Genomic DNA, 21,270 nt, shown 5'->3' with positions numbered 1-21,270 from the left:
ACTCAAAATGAGGTCTCGTATGGGGCCATTGCGGCCACTGTATTTGTGTATGCCGGTATCCGAACAAAATTAAAAATAAAAATCATATCTACCAATGAAGAAGGAAAGAAAAGAGGGTGATAAAAAGGGAACTGGACACCCAATATGAAGAAGTCGTGAAGGTACTCGCAGATAGAAAGTCAATGAGTAATACTTACATACCAAAACGAAGCCGAATCAACAATGGAAGGAAAGAAATCAGATCCCCAGATGAATATAGGTAGTTATCGTAATGCTCTAACGCCAGGAAAAAACAAAAAAAAACAGGGGGAGGTAGAGGGCAAGAATTAACGATATGGATATCATAAAAGTAGATCAAGTGTAAGAATAAAAAAGGTGGAATGAGAGAGGGATAGTAATGCCACTCCCATCAGCTTTCCGATGGTGGGAGGAAGTGGTTTTCGGCATTACGCCCTGCAGTATTGGGTCTCATGTCAGTAGCAGATACTGCATCGGTCTCGACAATGCCAACTTTCGGATCTGGAATCTGGATGTCGACAGACATATAGCCCGTGCTCCGTAGACTCCAGATCTTCACGCCTTCTGTACTACCAACGGTCTCATTCCAGTGCTCAAGCCACTGCTCGATGGACTTCAGATGGCTCTTGATGCCGGTCACACCGAGGTCATCCCAGACCCAGCCCGTTACTAGCCCAATCGCACCATCAAGCCAGTTGCGTACACTATAAGGGTCAAACGCAGATATAAGTTCCTTGTTTATCTTTGCGATAACCGTTCGGAACTCAAGCTCAGGAAGAATGGGGTCAAGGATTTCAGGATACAAATTCGAAAAAGTAGGCGCGAGATCACCCTTGACCATCCAATCACGTCGTATGCGGATGATACGGGTGTTCTGATATTCGTCGGATGTGACAGGGACATGTGGATTCATATGTGGGAAACAAGGATGCGAGGGACCCCACGCTAGCTCCTCCGCGACATCACCATCCGCACCACCACCACCGCCTGAAGAGTGGTTTCCGTTGGTAGAGGGAATGGAAGCAAATGCCTGAGACCGTAAGGAATGCTGTGACGGCACTTCTCGAGGGCGATCCGGATAGGCACCAGCAACATGGTTGGGATTTAATCCATTGGTCCGCAATAGAGCAGGATCCGGTCTGTGAATATTGTCTGCATCTCCTCGTATCGCTCCTGGACTTTGCCCGGGATCATTACCCATGTTATTTTTGTCCCACACACCGCTTCGTCGTTGACCTGGAGGAAGCCCGACACTTGCGCGTCCACTCTCTGTATCCGCGGCGCTGCGCTCAACCAGCAAGCTCGTTGATCTGGGTTGCTGGCGACTGCGACGCTGTTCCGGAATGGTCAGCAGGGGATAAGCGTCCCGTTGCGATTCGATATAAGGAGAAGTGTCGGAGATTGGAGAAGGGCGTGGAGCGGTGACGACAGTTGTGCGAGGAACGTAGTTGATGGGATTCCAGAGCCTAGACGATGGGGGTTTGCGAATGCTAGTACGGATAGATGAGAAAAGAGAACGTCCTTGGGAGTTGCGGCGTTGGTGAGGGGTATTTGCTGTTCGTTGAGAGGGGGGGGGTTGGTAAGTGGGTGCTGGGGGTTGAAGTGAGGATGCAGCAGAGGAATTATTTGTGAAGATCGGAACCAGCGGGATATCCGTGTACGGCCCTTCTTCAATCGGCCGCGATGATAGATTGGCTGGGCGTTGTATGGCGTAGGACGCCGTGGTTGTTGCGGACAAGAGGAGAGAATCGTCCAAGGGGTTTGTGAAGCAAGGAGAGGTTGATGTTGTCGGGGGAAAAACTGGAGGAGGCTGCGGGCGGTGATTGGCGAGAACAGGAGCCGAGGAAAGGGCTTAGGGGCAGGCTTAGTGACAAGCAGCAGCATGCCTGCACAACGAAAAGAAAAGAGAAAAAAAAAGAACAAGAACAAGAACCGCTGATGGAACAATGAGGGGAAATTGGCAAAGTGGGAAAAAAATAATATCAATCGACAGAGATCATTGAGTGTAGGGCAGGACGCAGAATAAAAAGTAACGGTACATCCGTAGCACAGTCGAAGGATCCCTTAGCTCACACATGGGCATCGGACAGGAGATCCAGTCAATAGTTTTCCACAACAATCCATTCCGAGCGATTGGGGAGAGGAAGTCGAATCGATGGAGAGACTGAGAGTCCAAGGAGAAACTGCCGCTTGATGGAACTTAACGCATCGAAAACCGAACTATCCTGAACAGCCCATGAGTGGCTACCGGAAAAGGGTCTGCAAATAGCTCAAACCAATTCTCTGGCCAAGGCCATGATCATCCGTTCTGTCTTTCCTGGGGTTGATAGAGCTGCAATATTGTATTGGGTTCACTGGGTTTTCAAATCAGGCCGGTGTGAGGTCTTGCAGCCTCTTCTTCAATTGTCACTTGTTCAGGTTATTCGAAAACGGCTCTTCAAGGGCGGAGAAAAAGCTACAACAAGACTACGGAGGTTACGAGTTGTTTTATAACGCTGGCTGCGGGAGAAATGGCAGGGTCCATCGGGATGGGCGACGCAGCTGTGACCTGAGCCCTGTGTCGCTTGTGAGCTCGCGTGGAGTCCTGCAGCCTGCAAACCGTTCCAGGCCCACCAGGATTTTAGATCTATCATCAGCGGGAAGCATCAACTAAACTGCCCACTACTAGTGTTTGTGACCTTGTGAAAAGAAGAGGTATGCGCCTGGTTGCAAATCCGAACATTTGATCCGCCGCCTGACTCCCTTGGGAAAATTAGCGCCGTACATAAAAAGAAAATGAGAATATAAGAGAGCGCTGGGTATTGATTGTTTCTCTATATCAGAACTGAGCTGGGGTAACTGAAGGAACACCCTTCCCGGATTTCCCTCCATTCCAGCCCATGCCCGCCCTGACAGCAAACTGCAACCTCGGGTTCAAGGTTCCAAGCAGCATGGACACCTGCATCGGTGGCCAATAACGGGAAAGCAAGGCGATGCCCCGGAAGCCAGTTCATATCTCCCCGGCACCCGCCTCGCTGGACCTGGTACTGAACCATCACCACGCTAAATCTTAATTCGGTCGTTGAGTTAGGGGCTTGCGGAAGTTGAACTTCATGCTCCAATTTCTCCTTTTTCCTTTTTTGACATTCTGCATCGTTTATTCGATTCTGATAATAGCCATAAAATCTGCTATCCACAGCCTGCAGAGGCCGATTGGCGTTGTGCAACTTTGTCTCCACGGCCAGAGGCATACCGCGTACATACATAAAAACGTGCGTGGGAAACGGGCGACTTTGCATGTATGCAAACTGTGGAAAGCTGGTTGATGTCTCCTGCCGTTCAGGAACTAAACCTAGGTTGGGGCTATGAATTGAGGAGGCTTTATGTCGCAATGTTCTCTTTCACAGGGGCGCGGGTGGCTCGGGTGGGCGTGGGATAGTTCCTGTTCCTGACAAAACCCGGTGACAGGGAGTCTCGCATTGACATCAGCCTGCAGCAGCTAATGAAGACTATTGAGCCCAGGCCACAGGAACGGTAACCCTAGCCTCTCCCGAAGTGGAGATCACTACCATTTTCCCCTCAAAAGCCATTGAAGATCCGCTGCTGCTGCTGGGTCAAATTAGTTTGAACATTTGGATATTGAATTTCCTACGACTGCACAGTCCTGGAGAAGGTACAAGTTTCAGGCGTTCCTCATATGGTGCTTTGACAGGAAATACTTTGATAGGATTCACACATGTCTCATCTGTGGGCTGATATGAAAATCCGCTTGCGGCCTCTTTCATCCCACATGGATCTGAAATGCAAATCGTGAGATACTGATTCCGGGAGACGGAGATCTCCTACCCACAAACAGTCATAATAGGCCTCAGGCTGGTACATGTACTGTTGGCCATGGCCGTTGGAAAATGAGAGAACCAAGCAAAGGAAAATTATATATCACCAATCCAAAACACGCCAGGTCAAAAGGGATGAATCCAAGACAAGTTTCATATATATGCGACTCTCCTTCCTGCATGGCGAAAAATCACAGTCCTGTATGCGGAACAGCAGCATCTGCAGCGTGTAAGATGCTCCTTGACGTGGAAACAAGGGTGCGTCAATTACACCGCATGGTATGGCATGATCCTTCCCTACATCTCTGACCGATGCAATCATAAGTGTTTGCGCATTTCATTTAGAATTATCTCCTCGATCATATTACAGTACTTGTTCTGTTGCCCCCCTTGGGTAGACGCCGCAATTATATGATGACGTTATTTACCTCGAGGACTCTCTCTCGGATCCCAGACGAGTCTTAACTCTTCACCATTTATTCGTTATGGTGATGTCCGAAGCCAATTGACACAGATCAAGGGACCCTTGAAACCGTATAATGGTGCCAATGATAACCACTATAACCAACCCTCATATTTGTCACAGTATTTTTAGTTTAGTTATGCATTAAGCAATCTCTTGCCTGTGCGGAAGATGCGAATGACATCAACAGAAGGATGCACAGGCATGCAGCAGAAATTGATATGTATATATATGTGTGTATATTCAAAAAATTCCAATATTAATAGCAGTTACATTGCTGTTCGAAGTTTTACTGCGCATATTCTAGAATTTTCTGCAACAAGATGAAGAAGATAGTCAAAGCAGGGAAACTTAGTCTGTGATTATATGTTACACCAGGGTTATTATGGGTATGCACGCAGCTTTCCCAGATAGTTATATTGGTTTGTCAACCATGAAGGCCTGGTCAGCGGCCAGAAATCATCTTCGGACCAACTAGCCAAAACAGACATTTCTCTGTTTGGATTTCTTATTTTCAACATACACTTGTATGGTTGGCACGCGCTGATATGAACTGCTGGCTAATCGCAAGTTCACCGGAACAAGCCCTTCAAAGGACCCTTCTACAGCGAGAGTCTGGGTAATAAGACACAAAAGGAGGGGATCGGTTAGGGGCGCAATGTGTAGCCGCAACTCTACTGCGTATGCCACGTTGCAATTATATAACTACGACAGGCTTGCAATATGATGTTTTCCATCTCGACACCTCGACTCCTCCACCGCCTCTTGTGTTGAGAAAGGCATGGCACCATTGAGACGCATATAGATGGAAGATGAGGAATTAATAAACATTAAGCAGGAAAGCTGTTCAGACCTCGAGGTTACACGTACGGAGGATTAAGGGGAAAGTTAAGGTACGGCTCGAATTTGACTCCTCTGAAGAAACATAAGTTTCTTTCTAGTTACTCCAATAGAGCATGTAAAATATTGTTTTCATAAATCTAGTACCTATGGAAGCGTGAAACGATGGGAAAAAAATAAATCGTCATCTATCTACAGTTTAGAAGCGGCAGTCCGTTTGTAAGCATATCCCTTCCACAAGTACCAAACAGATATCCAGGGGCTCTCCCAGAAAACCTAGAAAGAAAACCAGAAGAAAGGGAAAATCATATACAGAGAACTTACTGCCCGTCAACGAGGGAGATGGGGCAAAGCAAACTTAGTAAAAAGCGCAGAGCCCTGGTCTTCATTGTCAGGAAGCAGGCGAGTGAGTCCCTGAAGCATGCTTATTTGCCGACGCTTGCATCCTCCGCAGTGCCTCGTTATGCATGGATAGCATATCTCCCTTCCTCATCGCCTGCTCAATCGCCGAATTGCGATAGCTGGTTCTAATAGCCTCCTTTTGCTTCCCTAACTGACTCCACTGATGCTCCTTTACTAGATCAGCCCAGCGCGTCTCCACAGCTGCGTCTGGAAAATGTTTTATTATATTCTCATTTCTGACAGATTCACGCCATCGGGCAAATTTGGCTTCGCGCACCTGTAGCGAATCCTGCACTTGCGAATGGTCTTCATATTGACGCCGAGCAGTCACCAGAGACATGTTATCGAGAGACGGGAAACTACAGACGGATGCGGGACGGTGAAGGCTGGGCTGTGTTTGCGACTGGTTTTGGAAATTGTTACTTCGTTGAATTAACTCGCGACGGACAGAGAGCGGAATGTCGTCTGTAGATTCAACCGATATGTTGTTCTTGGTTGGGTATGGACTCGCTGATCGGTGTTGAGTTTGTGGTATGTTGAGAGAAAGTCGGGATTGAGATTTAGAAAAGTGGTTGACTGTGGCGGATGAAATATTTGAAGGAAGAAGGAGAGATCTGTTGCGAATTGCGGATTCGCGCTGCGCAAGCAACGGGGGTGAAGACATGCGATGTCCTCTGAATGATGGAGCCCTGTCGTGTGATTCATTCGATTCCAGAATACCGCTAGCAGGTTTATACGTCGATGAGATGGATGAAGTAGGCCTTGCTCGATTAGTCTCCACCTGGGCAGCTACGCCGAGGGTAGAGTTGGACCCTGAACGGTGTAACGGATATATTGGTGGGGTCTGAGAACTATTCGTAGAGTTTGGAGATCTACCGGGTGGCGAGGATGGAGTATCGCTGGCCGTCTGTACGCCGATATACGATTTTCTCAGAGAACTCCGTATTAGTCTAGGATCTGCTCCATGTTGAGACCTGGGAACGGCCGAATTATCGATATCTAACTCCCGAGACGACAAGGTGCTTGCGGCGGTTTGTTGAAGCTCAGATACCAGAACAGGAGCAACAGGTTCATCTGTTTCTGTTTTTATATCTTGTTGCAAATCATCCATTTCCATGACTTCTGGAGGCCCAGCATCTGAGATATGTTTAGCCCATTCGTTTGTCCTATGGGAGAGCACCACTCTGGATGTATGGCTGGGAATGTTGTCCACTGACTCTGATGTCAACTGCACTCTAGGGAGAAGCACAGATTGTACTTTCGATAACCTATTTGCGACAGGAATGCTCGAGCTAAGAGATTCCGAAACATCACTAGGCTTATCGTGTTTACCTGATATTTGTTGGTCAGATGCAGTGGATCCGCCAGTAGCGTCGGCTAAACCAGGAGAATGAGTAGTGGCAGCCTCAGCCAGTTCGGCCAATTTACCATCTTGATCTGGCGTTTTCTTGCTGGAGATTTCCGGCCCAGGGAAAGCATGATCGTCTGCTAGAGCATATTCAGTTTCACATCCGTTAATCCGGTCAGGTAAGATTGGGGTTTGCTCTGAACCATTGGACTCTGCCCATCTAGTTTCGATCATAGGAGTAGGGTCATGGTCTTTCACAGATTCTCCATTGCAATTAGCTTTACCTACGGCAGATGAGTCGGGTTCCGTAACAGCTGTTGGTCCAGCCGCTCCTTGAGAACCAGAATATATGGAGGATGGGCTGCATCGGGTGCCGCTTTCCATCTGTGAGGCCGGTCTCATGTTGTAATCGTGTTCTTCATTGGCCTCCACTTCAACGGAAGAGGAAATGCTTCGAGTGTCGTTAACGAAGGTCAATCCATCGCCACCATCATCTGTACAGTTGCTCTCCACAATGCGCCCATGTATCGGTTGCCCGAATGCAGGGTCTCTGTCATTTCGCACACATGCCATATAGTCTGACTCTGCCAACGATGCAGCAGCTGAGCTACATTCGTCATCCATCCTAACTTCAAATGGATTCGCCCTGGACGAATTAATTGCGGTGTTGGCGGAACCGGGCATCTCAGTATCTCCAGGCAATTCGTGCAGCCCTGGCTGATGCCCAGGGGCTATGCTCGGTTTCGTGTCTTGTGCGTCCCCGGAGGAGGGGTTATTGGAAGGGGGTGTATCGGATTGGGCCGGCATTGCAGCTGCAGCTGCGGTGATTGGCTGAACCGATTCTCGCGACTTGTGAGAGTTTCTGGCATCGCCACCTGGCATTCGCAGCGCATCCATCTCGTAAATTCGGTTCTCGGATGTTCTGTTTACTGAGGTCCCTGAGAACCTTTCATGGCCCTCCTCTCTCCCAATTTCAATTCCAGAGTCATTCTGTGGTCGCTGTTGATCACCATATACAGATTCCCAATGAGCTCTTTCTCGATTCGTATCCTCTTCCAAATTCTTCGCTATTTCTTCTTCAACCTGGTCATGTTTCTTTTGTTCTTCGTCCACTAACGACGTCTCTCTTTGCCGGCGATCTTTTATCATTTTCCATACTTTGGCTTGAGATACAAGGCCCATGAGAAAAATTGCAATAATGCCTGAAAGCTCCGCTCGAATTCCTCGAGTGATAGGATAGGTTGATATGTTAGATGGGAATACATTCTCATTCAACCCTGCAAGCGCGTTAGAATAATTCGCAAGTGGGACATATACTCGGGACCATACCCCATATATAAACCCAGAATTCTTTCAGACCAGCCTTGCTAAAGCAGTCAATGCCTAAAATCACAGCTGTGGCACCGGAGAAAGAAGTAGCGCAGATTAATGCATATATTCGTGTACGGCGAATGAACGAGAGACAATAGAAACCAATGGTAAGGCTAGCAATGAATGCTGCTTTATGCCCAGTCTCTACGAGGAGACCACCGGGTTTCATTGGGAGAATCCACATACTCAGGGAGAACCCGCCAAGCAAACACCCAAATCCTTCTGAAACATCTTGGAAGGCCAAGGATATACCCCCAAATACTGCACCCGTTGCTGTAGCTGCAACAACAAAAGCTCCTTGTACGGCATCGCTAATCGGGGGATTCATGAGATAAATAATGAGAATCTAGGGGGAATTTTAGTATGTAGTGTAGGTTTCCCATCGGAATTCAACGGACATACTGTAACAGCGAGCGCGGATGAAAACCCCACAGAAAAAAATATTTGAATCCTTGATAGATAAGTTAGCGATATTGGAAAGCAAGTGACAGTCGAAGAGATCCCAACCATATTTTTCTGATCCCAACCAGCGCATAAATCCCTCCTGCTATGATAAGCACAACACCGGCAACGGATAACCCTGGAGTTATTCTCGGGAGGAGAGGAAGGAGGTTAGGGTCGGGCTCGGTCCCTACTTAGCATTAACGGAGTCCTTGCATACTTGAACTGGAATGATTCACCGTTAAGAAAGGAAAGATCTGTGGGACGAGGACTTTCGGTAGAAGTTGTATCATTTCCGCTCTTGCTTGTAGCGGTTGGATCTGGTTTAGACGTCGATTGAGTACCGGGGGAGGAGTTTGTTGCAGCATCTGTTGGCGATAATGTCACTGTGGGTGTGATTTTAGTTGGTTCTAGGGCATCAACATTTTGTCTTGCAAAAATTTGAATCCCACCAACGCACGCGGGCCCCGTGAGGCTTATCGAGTAGAGGATTATGCATATGAAGCTGGCTCGCATATTGAACTGCCGTCGGAAATTCGTGACAGCGAGGAAGAAAAGTCCGCAGCTTATAACTCCTCAAGGAAAAACAAAACTCTTGAGGGTCACCCGAAGTTCAAGATAGCCAACGAAAGGGAGAATAGAAAACTAAATCATTCCGACATGAGTTCTAGGTAGTTATGCAGCATTGGATGTTTAATTTCCATGAAGGTAGGACACCATTTCAAACATGCCCAGAAAGGCGCAACAAGATAGAAAATGCCGACGATCAAACACCACACAAATCTGAAGGTGTTTCGGGAACTTAGAGCTTTCTACCCTGTTCGATGTTGGAACTCGAGAGGATCGAGTTTTGTTGATTTCTCATATATTCCCCTCAGAAGAAGCGGGAGAACGATCTGTTTCTTGGAACCCTCTGGTTAGGGTCTAGGCTTAGCCAACAGGGGAACCTGTTATGAAATCTCTCATTCCGGGATTTTCCTGCGAAGGGCTCCCAGCTTTCAGGGCAAAAAGCAGGATTCAGGGGAAAGGGATGCCAGACTGGCAGTCTGAGTGACGCGCATATCTTGCATGTGCTGCCATCACCAATCGGCAGATTAAGAAACCGAGGCCAGCAGAGCAAACAATTATGGAACACAAGTAGGACAGGCGGGGAATAAAGGAGAAAACCGCCACCTCAGACATGATGGGAATGCGCCATCGAATCAAGTGTTGCTGAAGCGTCCAGCCGGCTCCACGTAGCATAGAAATGGAAAATAGAAATGACAACGTGTGGACAGACAAGCTGGAGTAATGAACAACCCTTTAGCCACCAATTCTGGTGGGCCAGTTTGGAATTGACCAAGCGAGCATCCGACCATATGGGCGTATGAATCGCAGGGGTAAAAACAGAGGGCGTCTTCATCCAGTTACTGCAGCCTACCCTAAGTCAAGATAATCAGTGAAGTCTTCAAAATTGGCCTGGAGTTGCGCAAGGGGTCAATCCAAACACGATGTGGCCCCACGTCCAGTACAGATGGATTGACCAACCACCAGCCCCAAAAGCTAACTGCGATTGTGATACGGACACCCTATCATCACAATGTTATGCAACCGTCCAAAATCGGGTGAATCATATTGCTATGTTAGCGACCTTTGGTTGTTGGTGAAAGTGGTTGAGCGAAGGTGATTTTGACGACGCAATGTCTTGAGTAGTGAGCAGGCTCAAATTGACGTCGGTGACTTGAAAATCTTCGATTAGCAACATTCAACCAGAGCAGGGAAATCAACGGCTGATGATGATGCAGAGCAAATGGCTAAAGGGCTCAATTCCCGCATACGTCTGCCATACCTGCATACGCCCGCATATCCAGGCTGTTGCGGCGTCCATTCCTCTGCTCGCAGTTGGATAACTACTAGTATAAAACGTGGAAGGATTTCCAAGGCTCGCGATGGAAAACTTTCGCTAAATCCTCAGCTAAGTTTCGGCGAAGATGATCCCCCGCAGCTCCCCTCTAATAGCGGCTCCTGCACGTTCCATCTCAAACTGACAGATCATTCCATAGTCATGCTGTGCGACGCCTTCCACACTAACGACTTCAACCCAGTTAATCGTACCTCAACACCTCCTGTAGTTTACCCTTCTCAGCGGGCCCTCCATAACAATTTTACCCTATACTATCTATTTTAGGGACGGGCTCCTGAATCGAACTAACTCAGCTAATGGAGTAATAGGAAGATGGCGTTCCGTTCTTAGTGGTTATCTTGATATCTTGGTCTTTACCCCATTGTGTCGACCTTGGTATACTGACGCGATATTACACCAGGGACTGCCTGTTAAGTCCCCCTGGCTCCAGGACACCCAGAAGGACATTCGCCTCCAAGACGATTGAAGATTTCGTAACTTGCATTGTTCCACGCATATCTGCTCCATCGGAAAATTTAGGATGGAGAAAAACATGCTCTTGCTTCTCTGTCTCACATTCCCAGGCTTCCTCCACTTCCTTGTTTCAGAATTTCATAACTAACACAGGATCAACGTTGTCTCTATGAGACAGACGCTCACATCCATATGGGCAGAGGCCCATCGGTGATGGTGATGCAAGCACGGGCTTCCCCCGCATCGATGACGCCCAGCATTATCGTATATCAATGGACAAGAACTAGATGATGAATTCTCATATTTATGGACAGCACCTCTTCTATCAGCCTCCCATAACAAAAATCATAAACACCGCGTTTGTCGTAATCGTTTTCCCGATGAGGATAATCTCATGAGGCTTTTCACAAATGTCTCAAGATGGAATAACAAAATACAAAGAAGAAGTGGCAACAGCAAGATTATTATGCCACGCATGATTCCAGAGAAGATGTAACCCACCAGGCTCTCCCATTTAACAAATGTCGCACAGTGGTACATAGAATCGAGGGGAAAGGTTTTTAGTCAACATTTGTTACCGTTTACCTGGGGAGGCGATATCGAAACATCCTTGTCACAAATGATGAACGAAGCGAAAGCACAGTATCCAGCAACCCTTTTGTATGGTGAAAAATGCAGACAGCAGACCCACTTGTACTACATAACTCGTAACTACCAGGAAGCATGGTGAAGAAGGGCTTCTGATCGCACACTGAATGATGCTACCTGGTTATTTGACGAGAAACTCTGTGCCTTGTGCAACCCTCACCCCGTACGTCACAGCCACTAGGTTCAAACTGGTGGAATTAGTATATCCGACAACACAATATGAACCGCCAGAGGGCGGTGCATCTCACTGAAGAATCTCGGATGATTCTATCGTTCCGGCTGCGTCTTTTGGAGACAGAATGTCCACCTAATACGCTCCACTCCACACACACACACAAACACACACACACATATATATAGATAGATACAGGTTGAGCTCAAGTAATTTATATAGCCTGTAAGTTAGGAAATGCAAAGAGCTATTTTTGGGAAACACAATGTGAATCAACGACGCTGGACATTGTGAGATCAGTGGGTTTTGTTGAGGAAGCCAAACGGCCAGTTGAACAGTCATATGAGGTTTACCTCCATCCATGGGTAGTAAAATATCATACATTGCCTCAGGGTCGACAGGGGTCGTTCCTGATGGATAAACCCCCCCTTAGATTTCTTCGTGTGTCTGTCTCTTGCACCCAGAAATGATCATTAAAATTTGAGAACTCAGGAAAATTTGCTAGACAAATCGGTTTTTCGCCCTTGACGAAAACATGCGACTCCTAGCAGCTGCCACGGTATTTTGCCTTGCACGCATGAGTAGCATAGCGGCAGCGACACCAAATGTAGAAGAGATAGCGAAAAAAAGTCAAAAATATGCCGCTCGGTGATTCAATAACTGGTTCTCCGGTAGACAATGCTCCCATCAGCACCTCAGGATATCACAATGTGTTCACTGACAAAAATTGACCCAATGGGTTTGCACTGGAACTCCGATAATTATTCGAGGAATTTAGAGTTGTTGGCGTGCTCTACTATGGAGAAAATCTCTAGGCAGCCGAAATCCCCAACACAGATTTCGTGGGATCTCCGCCGGGGCGTGATTGCAGGTTCGACTATGACAGCGAGAATCAAGGCCATTCTAGTTCTAAGGCGACATCGACTGCTGCTAAACCCAGCTTCCTGCATGGCAGCAAGACATTGTCACGATGCATATTGGAACCAATGGCTCGTGGCAAAAGGTCAGCCTGAAGATTGCCACAAAAGCATTCTCGGCTTTGGTGAAAGAGATGAGGAAAATCAGTCCAAACATGATTATACTGTTCAGGCGTCGTTATACTTCTTACAGGTTCTGTCCTTGCCCTGAGAGGATTGAGGATAATTCAAGACCCTAGGTCCAATGGTATGGAGCATACGTAAGAATAGTTTTTGCATATTCTAACTCCTCTCCAAACGTTGCGCAAATAATTAATTCCCTATGAAGCCGCAGAATTGCAAAGGCTGTGGCAAGGTTGCCAAACAATCAAACAGCGCCATTGCAAAGTGGGCACCAAAGAAATCAAATGAGAAATGCCTGATCACTGTTATTGGCTGATTTGCGGGCTTCAACACAGCAAAAGACACCAGAGACAGTGGCCATCCAAATAAGGCGGGAAACAAAAAGCTTGCGGATTGTTGGTTCGAACCACTGGCAGCGGATCAAACAAGTCAGCCGCAACGACGAAACGGCACCAATGTGTAAACCTTAAGAATCGGAGACAAATCCCAGCTGGAGGATATATCTTATCCAAGTGCTATAATTTATCTATTTGCGTTATTAGATATGTATGTTAAAAATTGGTCCCTCTGCATGTCGCGGTGGTCCGATCTGTTCATCGGGATAGACCAAAAACGGCTGGTGGGAGAGTTGGCAGCTCCAATTTCGGCATAATATAGATCGCAAAAAAATGAAATATATACTCTGTTAGCAGAAGCACGCTGTAAGATATCATTTTGACGTGGGGAATACGCTCCACGTTGCTTGCTTGCGTTCTGAGTTTCAATTTTCCTGAAAAGATATCGATATATAAGATCACATGACCTATCAGCTCTCCTGAATATCACGTGTCACGCGTTTCGTGACAACCTTTCGGCTTTGGGCATTTTATCCCGCGACGGAGCTCTCTGAATCGAGCAAAAGGCCAACGTCCAACAAATCTCAATCCCTGACATTGAACCCCATATTGAGTCCCCTGCCAGCTATATCGTCTCTGTTTATTATTTCAATCATCCTGCAATTCAAAAAAATGCGCGGTCTAATCTCCCTCCGCCCACTTCTCCGCGCCCCGACATCCTTCTCGACACGCAACTTCAGCTCTACCCGCGCCAATTCCCTCGCACGCATTAGCATTGTCGGTAACCTCGGAAACCCGCCAGAAATTCGTGCCACCTCATCCGGCCGCGAGCTCGTGAACTATTCGGTAGCAACCAGCTACGGACCCAAGGAAGATCGCCAGACAAGCTGGTGGCGCATCACAAGCTTCGTGCCTGAGGGCGCCAGCAGAGATCACTTACTAGGCCTGCCAAAAGGGTATGTCAATCGCGTGCCATTCATATATGTATATACATATAGAACAACGGCCCTCTCGGGGCGGAGATACATACCTGTATCTTAATTATACCGGAGGAGCTTGTTTGGGGCTGGATAGATAATAGCGAAATTCATAGCTAACTATGTCTGATTCTGTGACAGCACCCTCATGTACGTAGAAGGCGATGCAAGTATGCGCTCCTATGAGGACGCGGATGGGAAGAAAAATTCCGCTCTCGGTATCACCCAACGTTCGTTATCCCTTCTCTCACTGTTTCGCCTTCATTCCTTATATGCCGCTTTTCACTTCTCTCCCATCTTCCACTTCACGTCTTACCTACAAAGTAGCTAATCAAACCCTCCCCCCCCCTTTTTTTTTACAACAATAGGGTACTACGAAGTCCTTAGGCGCGGAAACAGTGAAAGCAGCGAGTAAGGGAGAAGAAAGCTATGATAGAGTAGCTTCGCATGCCTGTAGACGAGCGACACTCTTATTTGACTACGTGCAATATCTCTTCTGGGCGCACAAGGATGGGAACTGAGAAAGCCCACATGTGGGCTTGGCTATTACCAGTATGTAAGGGTATGAATTATGTACGTGTACTCTAATTGGGCGGCTATATATGTGATTAAACCAGCTTCCGAATGTTTCTTTTTTGTCTGATACTCTCCCCCATCTGTTGTCTTGTATGTTATTTCTGCACGGGTGAACATAAAGGGTATTTAGCGGAATGACATCTAGCTGAGTTAGTGACACCCTCACCTAGGACCAGTATATCTCTTGCCTGTTTTACTCAATCTTCATGTTTGTATGAGTGGGTTTTGGATAACCTTTTTCGTCTTCCATTGGCCAAGTCTATATTAATTATAGGTCAAAGCCACTGTAGTCCGATTTTCACATATTTACATTTTATGTTTGTTGCTAAAAAGCAATGAAGGGAAAAATAAAACAAACAAGGCAAATCAACGTGATTTATTTATTTATTTATTTATTTTCAGACATATTTCCTGTTTGATATTTATTACATATGTGTCACGCAAGGCGTGGATTGTAAATAACAGAGGTGAGAGTCAGGTAAATCAGCGACAAAACTAGGTCCTACTAACGACCAAATAATGCATCGCCTCCCCCTCCAGCTGTCATCTGGCATATTGAGAAGAAATAATTAAAGTATTTGAGAAATATAGAGAGAGAAACAGAAGAAATTCGCGTATCGCAATTTACTCAAAGAAAGATAGCAAAGAGTCATGTGCAGTGCTTGTGTCTCGGCAAGCGTAAATAGGGAACAAAAGGGATTTCGCAGAAGTAAAGACATATTTGCGATATGGGGTTTGAGCTAGAAGAAGAAGAGAGACGGCAACAAATGTACACGCAAAATAAAGTGTCAACAGACCGATTGACCCTCGCGGCATAGTTAGTACGCCATCGAACCCGTGAGATGTACTTTAGACTTTCGTAAAATGCGCGGTTTTCTCATGGATTCTAGTATCGCTTTCGAAATCTATTTCTGATACCGGAGCCTTACTTAGAGAGAGGACACGACTATTTGAATTGAGTGGGTGTGGTGCTGGAGGCAGAGGCTTATTTATTATAGCCAAGCTGGAGAAATGGTGGTCGTGGTCAATAATCGTTGTGTTTGTGGACTCAGAATTAGACCGTACGCTCCTGGGAAGGTTTATTAGTCAATGTCAGTTTTCAAGATGCATGGCGCGCAAAATATAGTAGCACATATAGAAAACGGTTATTTACCATAGAGTCGGGGAATATTCATCCATGGATTGTTTCTTCTTCAAAGCCGTTTTGGCGCGGCTACCAAAGGACCCAAAGCGAGTTGAATCTGATGCTTTGCTAATGGCAATATGGGGGTGCTCCAAGGATGGGAAATATCGACTCAAACCGACTCGGATAAGGAATGCTCGGTACATTAATGTCGCATCCTTTCCGAATCCAAAAAATGCGAATAGTAGGAAGCCACAAGTCACTTGGATCCAGCGATCATAATAGACTATGCCATGCATGGGAACTTTCACAATGACTCCCCATTCCGGCCCGTGGACGCCCTTCCACGAGTAAGGCACCCAAGGCTTTGACATTTCGATATTGCGGTAGAAAACATAAACTTGTGAAGGAAAGCTGCCCAGTAGTAGTATCAGGGATAGAGTAAGGAGACGGATAAATCTCGACTTGCTTGTGTTGCTGCTTATGGAAACAATGTAGGAAAATTGTTGTCGATACTTGAACAGTCGGTATATAACCAAGACTAAAAGATTAGACAGATTAGCATAGAACACAATGAAATAGCCCCGGGGTGGAAAAGAGCTTACCACAGTAGATTGCAGCCAGGAACAAAACAACCAACGGCCATGCGAAGATAAGGGCTGTCGAGGGCCAGCTTGGGTGGAACGCAGGCATACAACCTACAATTGCCCATAGGTAATATCGACGGTGCTGGACAACGTAATGCAAAGCCATCATAAGGACAGGGATGACCACACAAAAAACAACTTCAAAAGCAAGGGTACGTCTCCGCTCCCCCTTGCTGGGGATCAGGGTGGCACGATCTGTGTCCATGACATCTGCAAGTGAGCGGAATATACATACGAGAGCTCCTGCGATACCGGTTCCGAGAGGAGCGATGAGCTTTGTTTCGATATCGCAAAGCCCGGCACCATCCCACCACGTTGAAACATCATCCGTAGGCCATATTAAGGGGTTGATAAAGTTGAAGAAGTTGAAGATCACAAACCAAGCGATGAGACATGATGCAGGGAAATTCCCGGTACGTGAGTGCCAAACCAGAGGAGGAATGCACACAAGGACAGACAGAAAGGCTGTGGTAGGCAAGGCAATAGCTGCAGTTGATCTGTAATAAGGGCCGCTAGGTGGATCCATTGTGGTGGGCTATATGGACGAAGATAATATCTCAAGGGGGTAAACCCGCCGAGAAGACAGTTAACGTCCCAGACTCCAGATTAATGGAGCTGCCAGAAAGGGTAATTTTGAGACTCTTCTAACGGCTCACAAGGTGATACGAAATTCGAGACAGCGAACGAAATATCAAGATACGAAAGATGAGATATCAAGCGCGTAGATATCACGGCGGACATATAAGTAATTGAGAAGAAGCGATGAAAGCATGAAGCCAGAAACCGAAATCGAAGGGAATACAACGAGACTCATGGAGGCAACTAGCAATATATAAATTTGCCAACAATCGAGCTCCATGGTGGAAGACTGTAGCTTGAACCAAGCCTGAAACCTAGAACGTAATTGCTACTATGCGCAGTGAAAGGAATAGTACGTCCAATACAGTGAGTTATTCAAGACAGGGAAGTCAGAATAACGGGACATCAATAAATGGAATAAGAAATGAAAACCAGCAAATAGGTATAGATATCGCAGGAGTGAATGTCACAACTCTGTGCTTGAAAATGAGAGTCTGTGTCCTGCAATATTGATATTGAGTTGCGGTTGATCTAACCCGATTCGAGGCTCAATAACAACAGCAACAGTCAATCAAATCGTCTGAATTGCAGTCACAACTCCTGCAAACCGGGAAGAAACTTCGAAATCTTCAACAATTTCTGCAAGACATGGGATCTTTACCGGCACGAAGCTCTTGGGTCTGATAATTTGTGATAATTTGCTTTTGAGGCGCATTGTGAAAGCAGGCAATGCGTCCTTGAGTAATGAAGCTGGCCAACGCATCGACCAGCCCCAATAAGATATTTATCCTAAAACCAAATATCAAGCTTCCAGATATGTTGAAAAAAGAACATGTTGCTGTGGTATTCTCAACATTCTCAAGTCGCAGGGAGCAGTTGTCTGCCGGGGAAATACACCTCCAGAATTTTTTGATCTTGACGCATGTCGGAAAGTTAAAAACGGCCCTTCTGGAATAGAGGAAACATCAAATGGTATAAATATAGATATCTACAATTTTAAGTTTCGTCAGTCATTAAGTATTTGTGATCAAAGCAGGACAAGCCCAAATTGGTGACCAAACCGATCCATATGTAAGGGACTACCACGCGTGCTTGACACCATCCGCTTTTCTGGTATCAATAATGATTCCTTCACGCATAGAACAAACAACACTGGCCTGTTGGTTCTCACGATCACTTTCACTATAGCCACTAGAATAGGTTTTCGAGCGGGGTAGCGTATTTCCGTCGACTCGTAGGGCTACCAAAGTGGTCCTGAATAACGGGAAGCAAACAGCGCGGTAGCCGCTGGAACACAATTGCAGCGAAAATCCCCACACATCAGCCAACAAGGGCATGGAGCCCAGAAACTAAAGCGAAGGATGCATATTTTGTCAAGGAATGCACGGCCGCCTGCATAGATCTCGACCTTTTCGTATTCTGCCAATCGAGCTCTCATAGAACAAACGAAATCGTTAGTTACTGCGTCAATAGCAACTTTGCTAGGTTGTAGCTTGCAGAGGTGTTGGCGACTTTGATTCATGCTCCAAGTAACCACAAGATCGAAGTCGTCAGCTGCCTGCCATAAGGAAGTCCAGAATAGCAACTGAAATAAAGTTCTGGGGATGAGCTAGTTAAGTAAGGCAGGAATAAAGTTAAGGAGGAGGTTGGATTATGCTCCTGGAATCGTTGCGGCTCTGGGAGGCTCTTCCCCCCATCCAAGCCCGGGAACCTTGCGCTGCCAAGCTTCAACTTCCTCCCTTGGCATGATTGGCCGACGTGACGAAAGAGACCAGTAACGCCCCAGCCATTAGTTGGCATGTGGGCACCGGACACTAACTATTTCCAAGAACTTGATTGCGCCCATGCCACCAAGATCGCCGCGACATGGAAGCCTGGTGACACTTTGTTCGAGTAGCTTGACGTCTTTAACCATGCATCCTGGGCTGCCCCTCTTGCCTTTGACAGGTAACATTCCAGTTTCCAACGAGACTTTCTCACGATGCCTGAGCCGAGAACTTCTCCAAACCATACATCCTCGCAGCCAGTAACTAATCTGGCTGGCTCTGTCTCATACCTTCGTCATCGCGCCCTGAACCGTGCTGAACCTTCTCCAGGCGTAGCGAGATTGCGACGGAGCTCAACTTTCTCTGACACCGTTTCAGAAGCCCGCAACTCCATCAGATCGTCCACCGACGATCTGTTCCTTCCGCGGGTTGATGCAAATTCAAGGTCCCTAGACAGCAATAATAATGAGTCCCACTGGCAGTCTGTCCCACTGGCGTTGGCGTTGCTGCCCGCAGTCGGGGGCCTGCTATTCCCAAATGGAAGCGCGGTAGTAACAGACATCACTTTACTGGTTCTGGCAGCAGTATTTCTTAATTGGTCGATTCGATTACCCTGGTGAGAGAGCCTACAAGAGCATATATTTTATATATAAAACGCCTGCCTAATAATGTACAACTTTCAGGGACTGGTACATCTCAGCACAACAGATGTCACGAAGTCTCACACTAGAAGACGAATTCGACATGGATGTGATTATCGAGCAAGCTGAGGAACCAGAGCTTGAGCCGGGCAATAAAGAGGACCGTGATTCAAAGCCCAACCCGCAAGAATGCGCAGCTTCGACGCCCCAATCCGCAACTGCCCGGGCTGCAATGGCGGAGCTCCACCGACACGAACTAGCAGCTCTAACATCCTGCTTCCTCCTCCCCATCGTAGGCGCTTGGCTCTTGCATACCCTCAGATCGCAACTCTCCCGACCCTCCGAGGGCCTCGTGTCCAATTACAATTTAACAGTCTTCCTCCTCGCCGCGGAAGTCCGCCCATTCTCCCACCTGTTGAAAATGGTCCAAGCACGTACCCTCTACCTACAACGCCTCGTCTCTTCCGACACCGGGGAACCCCGCGAGAAAATCGACGCCAGCAAGATCTTCGACATCTCCACCCGCCTCGAGGAGCTAGAAGCTCACATCGCAGAAACAGCCAGCAAGCGCGAGCATCAAGACCAATACCAGTCCCCCAACAGCACCAGGCACGGAAAAGAATACTCCTCCGCAACCTCACCCGCAACCACCAAAGGCCTGTCCCCAGACAATCAACCATCACACCCGGACCTCTCAGCCCTCACCCGCGCCATGCGCCGTTACGAAAAACGCACCGCCCTGCACGCCCACGAGACCGAAACGCGCCTTCAATCTCTCGAAGAGCGACTGGGTGACGTCATCTCGCTCAGCACCGCAGTGGCAGCGCAGCAGCGCCGCGCAGCGTCGAATCGCAGCTCGCCGATATTTATATTGCTAAATTGGATGTACGACGCTGTTACGCTGCCGGCGCAGATGGCGTGGGGGTTGTGTCGCATGCCGTTTCGAATAGTTGGGTGGTGCGCTTGGTGGTGTTTGGGGTGGGTGGGCGTTGGTCGCGGCAACAACAAGGGAGGCAGAGGTCATAGGAAAGATGTGGGGAAAGAGTTGGTGAGGAGGAGGAGTAATGGCGGCGGTAGCGTGAATGGGGGTGGTGGTGGTGGTGGTGATAGTGGTGATAGTGGTAGTCGCAACGGTGACCCGAAATGGGCGCCTCACTCCATTCCAATGTCGAGGGAGCTGATGGGTTCTACTGCACTTGGTGACGGCAGGGTGCAACAACGAGAGATCGGGACAGCGAGGCTGCCGATACCGAGTTTTACGAGGTGAACTCTTTTTAGTTGATATGAAGTCTTTCCCCGCTTGTTTATCGGTGTTTTCCAGCCTTCTTTACGACTTGACTTGATTTTTTTCTCATGGGTTTCATTTTTGGGACATTTGTTAGTTATGTTCAATCTTAACGAATTGTACGGTATTTCCTATACATTGTGCATAGCAAGTAATAACGGCCATCTGTCTCCTTTTGTATCTTTCTCTTTCACTTTCTCAATCTTCATCTCTCTTTCTCTCAATATTCTTCTCTTATCCCCAGACGTCCAGCATCCAATACTATTGTATGGCCTCTCCGCGGTGGGAGGGGGAAGCGGGGAGCCACCATGTATTGAACATAAGCTCATATATATATATATATATAATATGGAATCAGTTGATAGGATACGTATGCACTAGAAAAATCGAAACGGGAGACTGTACATACATCACTACTCCATACATG

At 47.2% G+C, this 21,270-nt stretch overlaps 9 protein-coding genes across 9 annotated transcripts; 4 read left to right on the top strand and 5 right to left on the bottom strand.

Annotated features, from left to right (window-relative positions):
* Positions 1–409: 409 nt before the first annotated feature.
* On the bottom strand, positions 410–1,219 carry HCBG_02067 (uncharacterized protein; the record flags this gene model as incomplete). The annotated part of the gene is made up of 1 exon (XM_045429116.1): positions 410–1,219. One exon carries the CDS (start codon positions 1,217–1,219, stop codon positions 410–412), a length of 810 nt encoding a protein of 269 aa, XP_045290902.1.
* A 2,287-nt stretch (positions 1,220–3,506) lies between these two features.
* Positions 3,507–3,893, bottom strand: HCBG_02066 (uncharacterized protein; the record flags this gene model as incomplete). Its single annotated transcript, XM_045429115.1, has 3 exons — positions 3,507–3,606; positions 3,628–3,793; positions 3,848–3,893. The coding sequence occupies 3 exons, from the start codon at positions 3,891–3,893 to the stop codon at positions 3,507–3,509; spliced, it is 312 nt and encodes a 103-aa protein (XP_045290901.1).
* Positions 3,894–5,527: 1,634 nt separating this feature from the next.
* On the bottom strand, positions 5,528–9,214 carry HCBG_02065 (uncharacterized protein; the record flags this gene model as incomplete). The annotated part of the gene is made up of 4 exons (XM_045429114.1): positions 5,528–8,163; positions 8,444–8,603; positions 8,660–8,708; positions 8,919–9,214. The coding sequence occupies 4 exons, from the start codon at positions 9,212–9,214 to the stop codon at positions 5,528–5,530; spliced, it is 3,141 nt and encodes a 1,046-aa protein (XP_045290900.1).
* Positions 9,215–10,277: 1,063 nt separating this feature from the next.
* On the top strand, positions 10,278–11,067 carry HCBG_02064 (uncharacterized protein; the record flags this gene model as incomplete). The annotated part of the gene is made up of 3 exons (XM_045429113.1): positions 10,278–10,360; positions 10,451–10,788; positions 10,910–11,067. The coding sequence occupies 3 exons, from the start codon at positions 10,278–10,280 to the stop codon at positions 11,065–11,067; spliced, it is 579 nt and encodes a 192-aa protein (XP_045290899.1).
* A 1,542-nt stretch (positions 11,068–12,609) lies between these two features.
* HCBG_02063 (uncharacterized protein) lies at positions 12,610–13,384 on the top strand (the record flags this gene model as incomplete). Its single annotated transcript, XM_045429112.1, has 2 exons — positions 12,610–12,984; positions 13,250–13,384. 2 exons carry the CDS (start codon positions 12,610–12,612, stop codon positions 13,382–13,384), a joined length of 510 nt encoding a protein of 169 aa, XP_045290898.1.
* Positions 13,385–13,806: 422 nt separating this feature from the next.
* On the top strand, positions 13,807–15,128 carry HCBG_02062 (uncharacterized protein; the record flags this gene model as incomplete). Its single annotated transcript, XM_045429111.1, has 3 exons — positions 13,807–14,205; positions 14,368–14,456; positions 14,595–15,128. 3 exons carry the CDS (start codon positions 13,922–13,924, stop codon positions 14,639–14,641), a joined length of 420 nt encoding a protein of 139 aa, XP_045290897.1.
* A 523-nt stretch (positions 15,129–15,651) lies between these two features.
* Positions 15,652–17,098, bottom strand: HCBG_02061 (a-pheromone receptor PreA; the record flags this gene model as incomplete). Its single annotated transcript, XM_045429110.1, has 3 exons — positions 15,652–15,871; positions 15,956–16,466; positions 16,531–17,098. 3 exons carry the CDS (start codon positions 17,096–17,098, stop codon positions 15,652–15,654), a joined length of 1,299 nt encoding a protein of 432 aa, XP_045290896.1.
* A 1,132-nt stretch (positions 17,099–18,230) lies between these two features.
* Positions 18,231–19,479, bottom strand: HCBG_02060 (uncharacterized protein; the record flags this gene model as incomplete). Its single annotated transcript, XM_045429109.1, has 4 exons — positions 18,231–18,500; positions 18,560–18,760; positions 18,971–19,151; positions 19,229–19,479. The coding sequence occupies 4 exons, from the start codon at positions 19,477–19,479 to the stop codon at positions 18,231–18,233; spliced, it is 903 nt and encodes a 300-aa protein (XP_045290894.1).
* On the top strand, positions 18,905–20,825 carry HCBG_02059 (uncharacterized protein; the record flags this gene model as incomplete). The annotated part of the gene is made up of 3 exons (XM_045429108.1): positions 18,905–19,098; positions 19,248–19,533; positions 19,601–20,825. One exon carries the CDS (start codon positions 19,626–19,628, stop codon positions 20,823–20,825), a length of 1,200 nt encoding a protein of 399 aa, XP_045290895.1.
* Between the last annotated feature and the right edge of the window lie 445 nt (positions 20,826–21,270).

The sequence above is a fragment of the Histoplasma capsulatum genome (genome assembly GCF_000150115.1).
Source record: "Histoplasma capsulatum G186AR genomic scaffold supercont2.2, whole genome shotgun sequence".
NCBI lineage: Eukaryota > Fungi > Ascomycota > Eurotiomycetes > Onygenales > Ajellomycetaceae > Histoplasma > Histoplasma capsulatum.
Note: the sequence above shows the minus strand (reverse complement) of the source record. Positions and strands in the feature narration are given on the sequence as shown.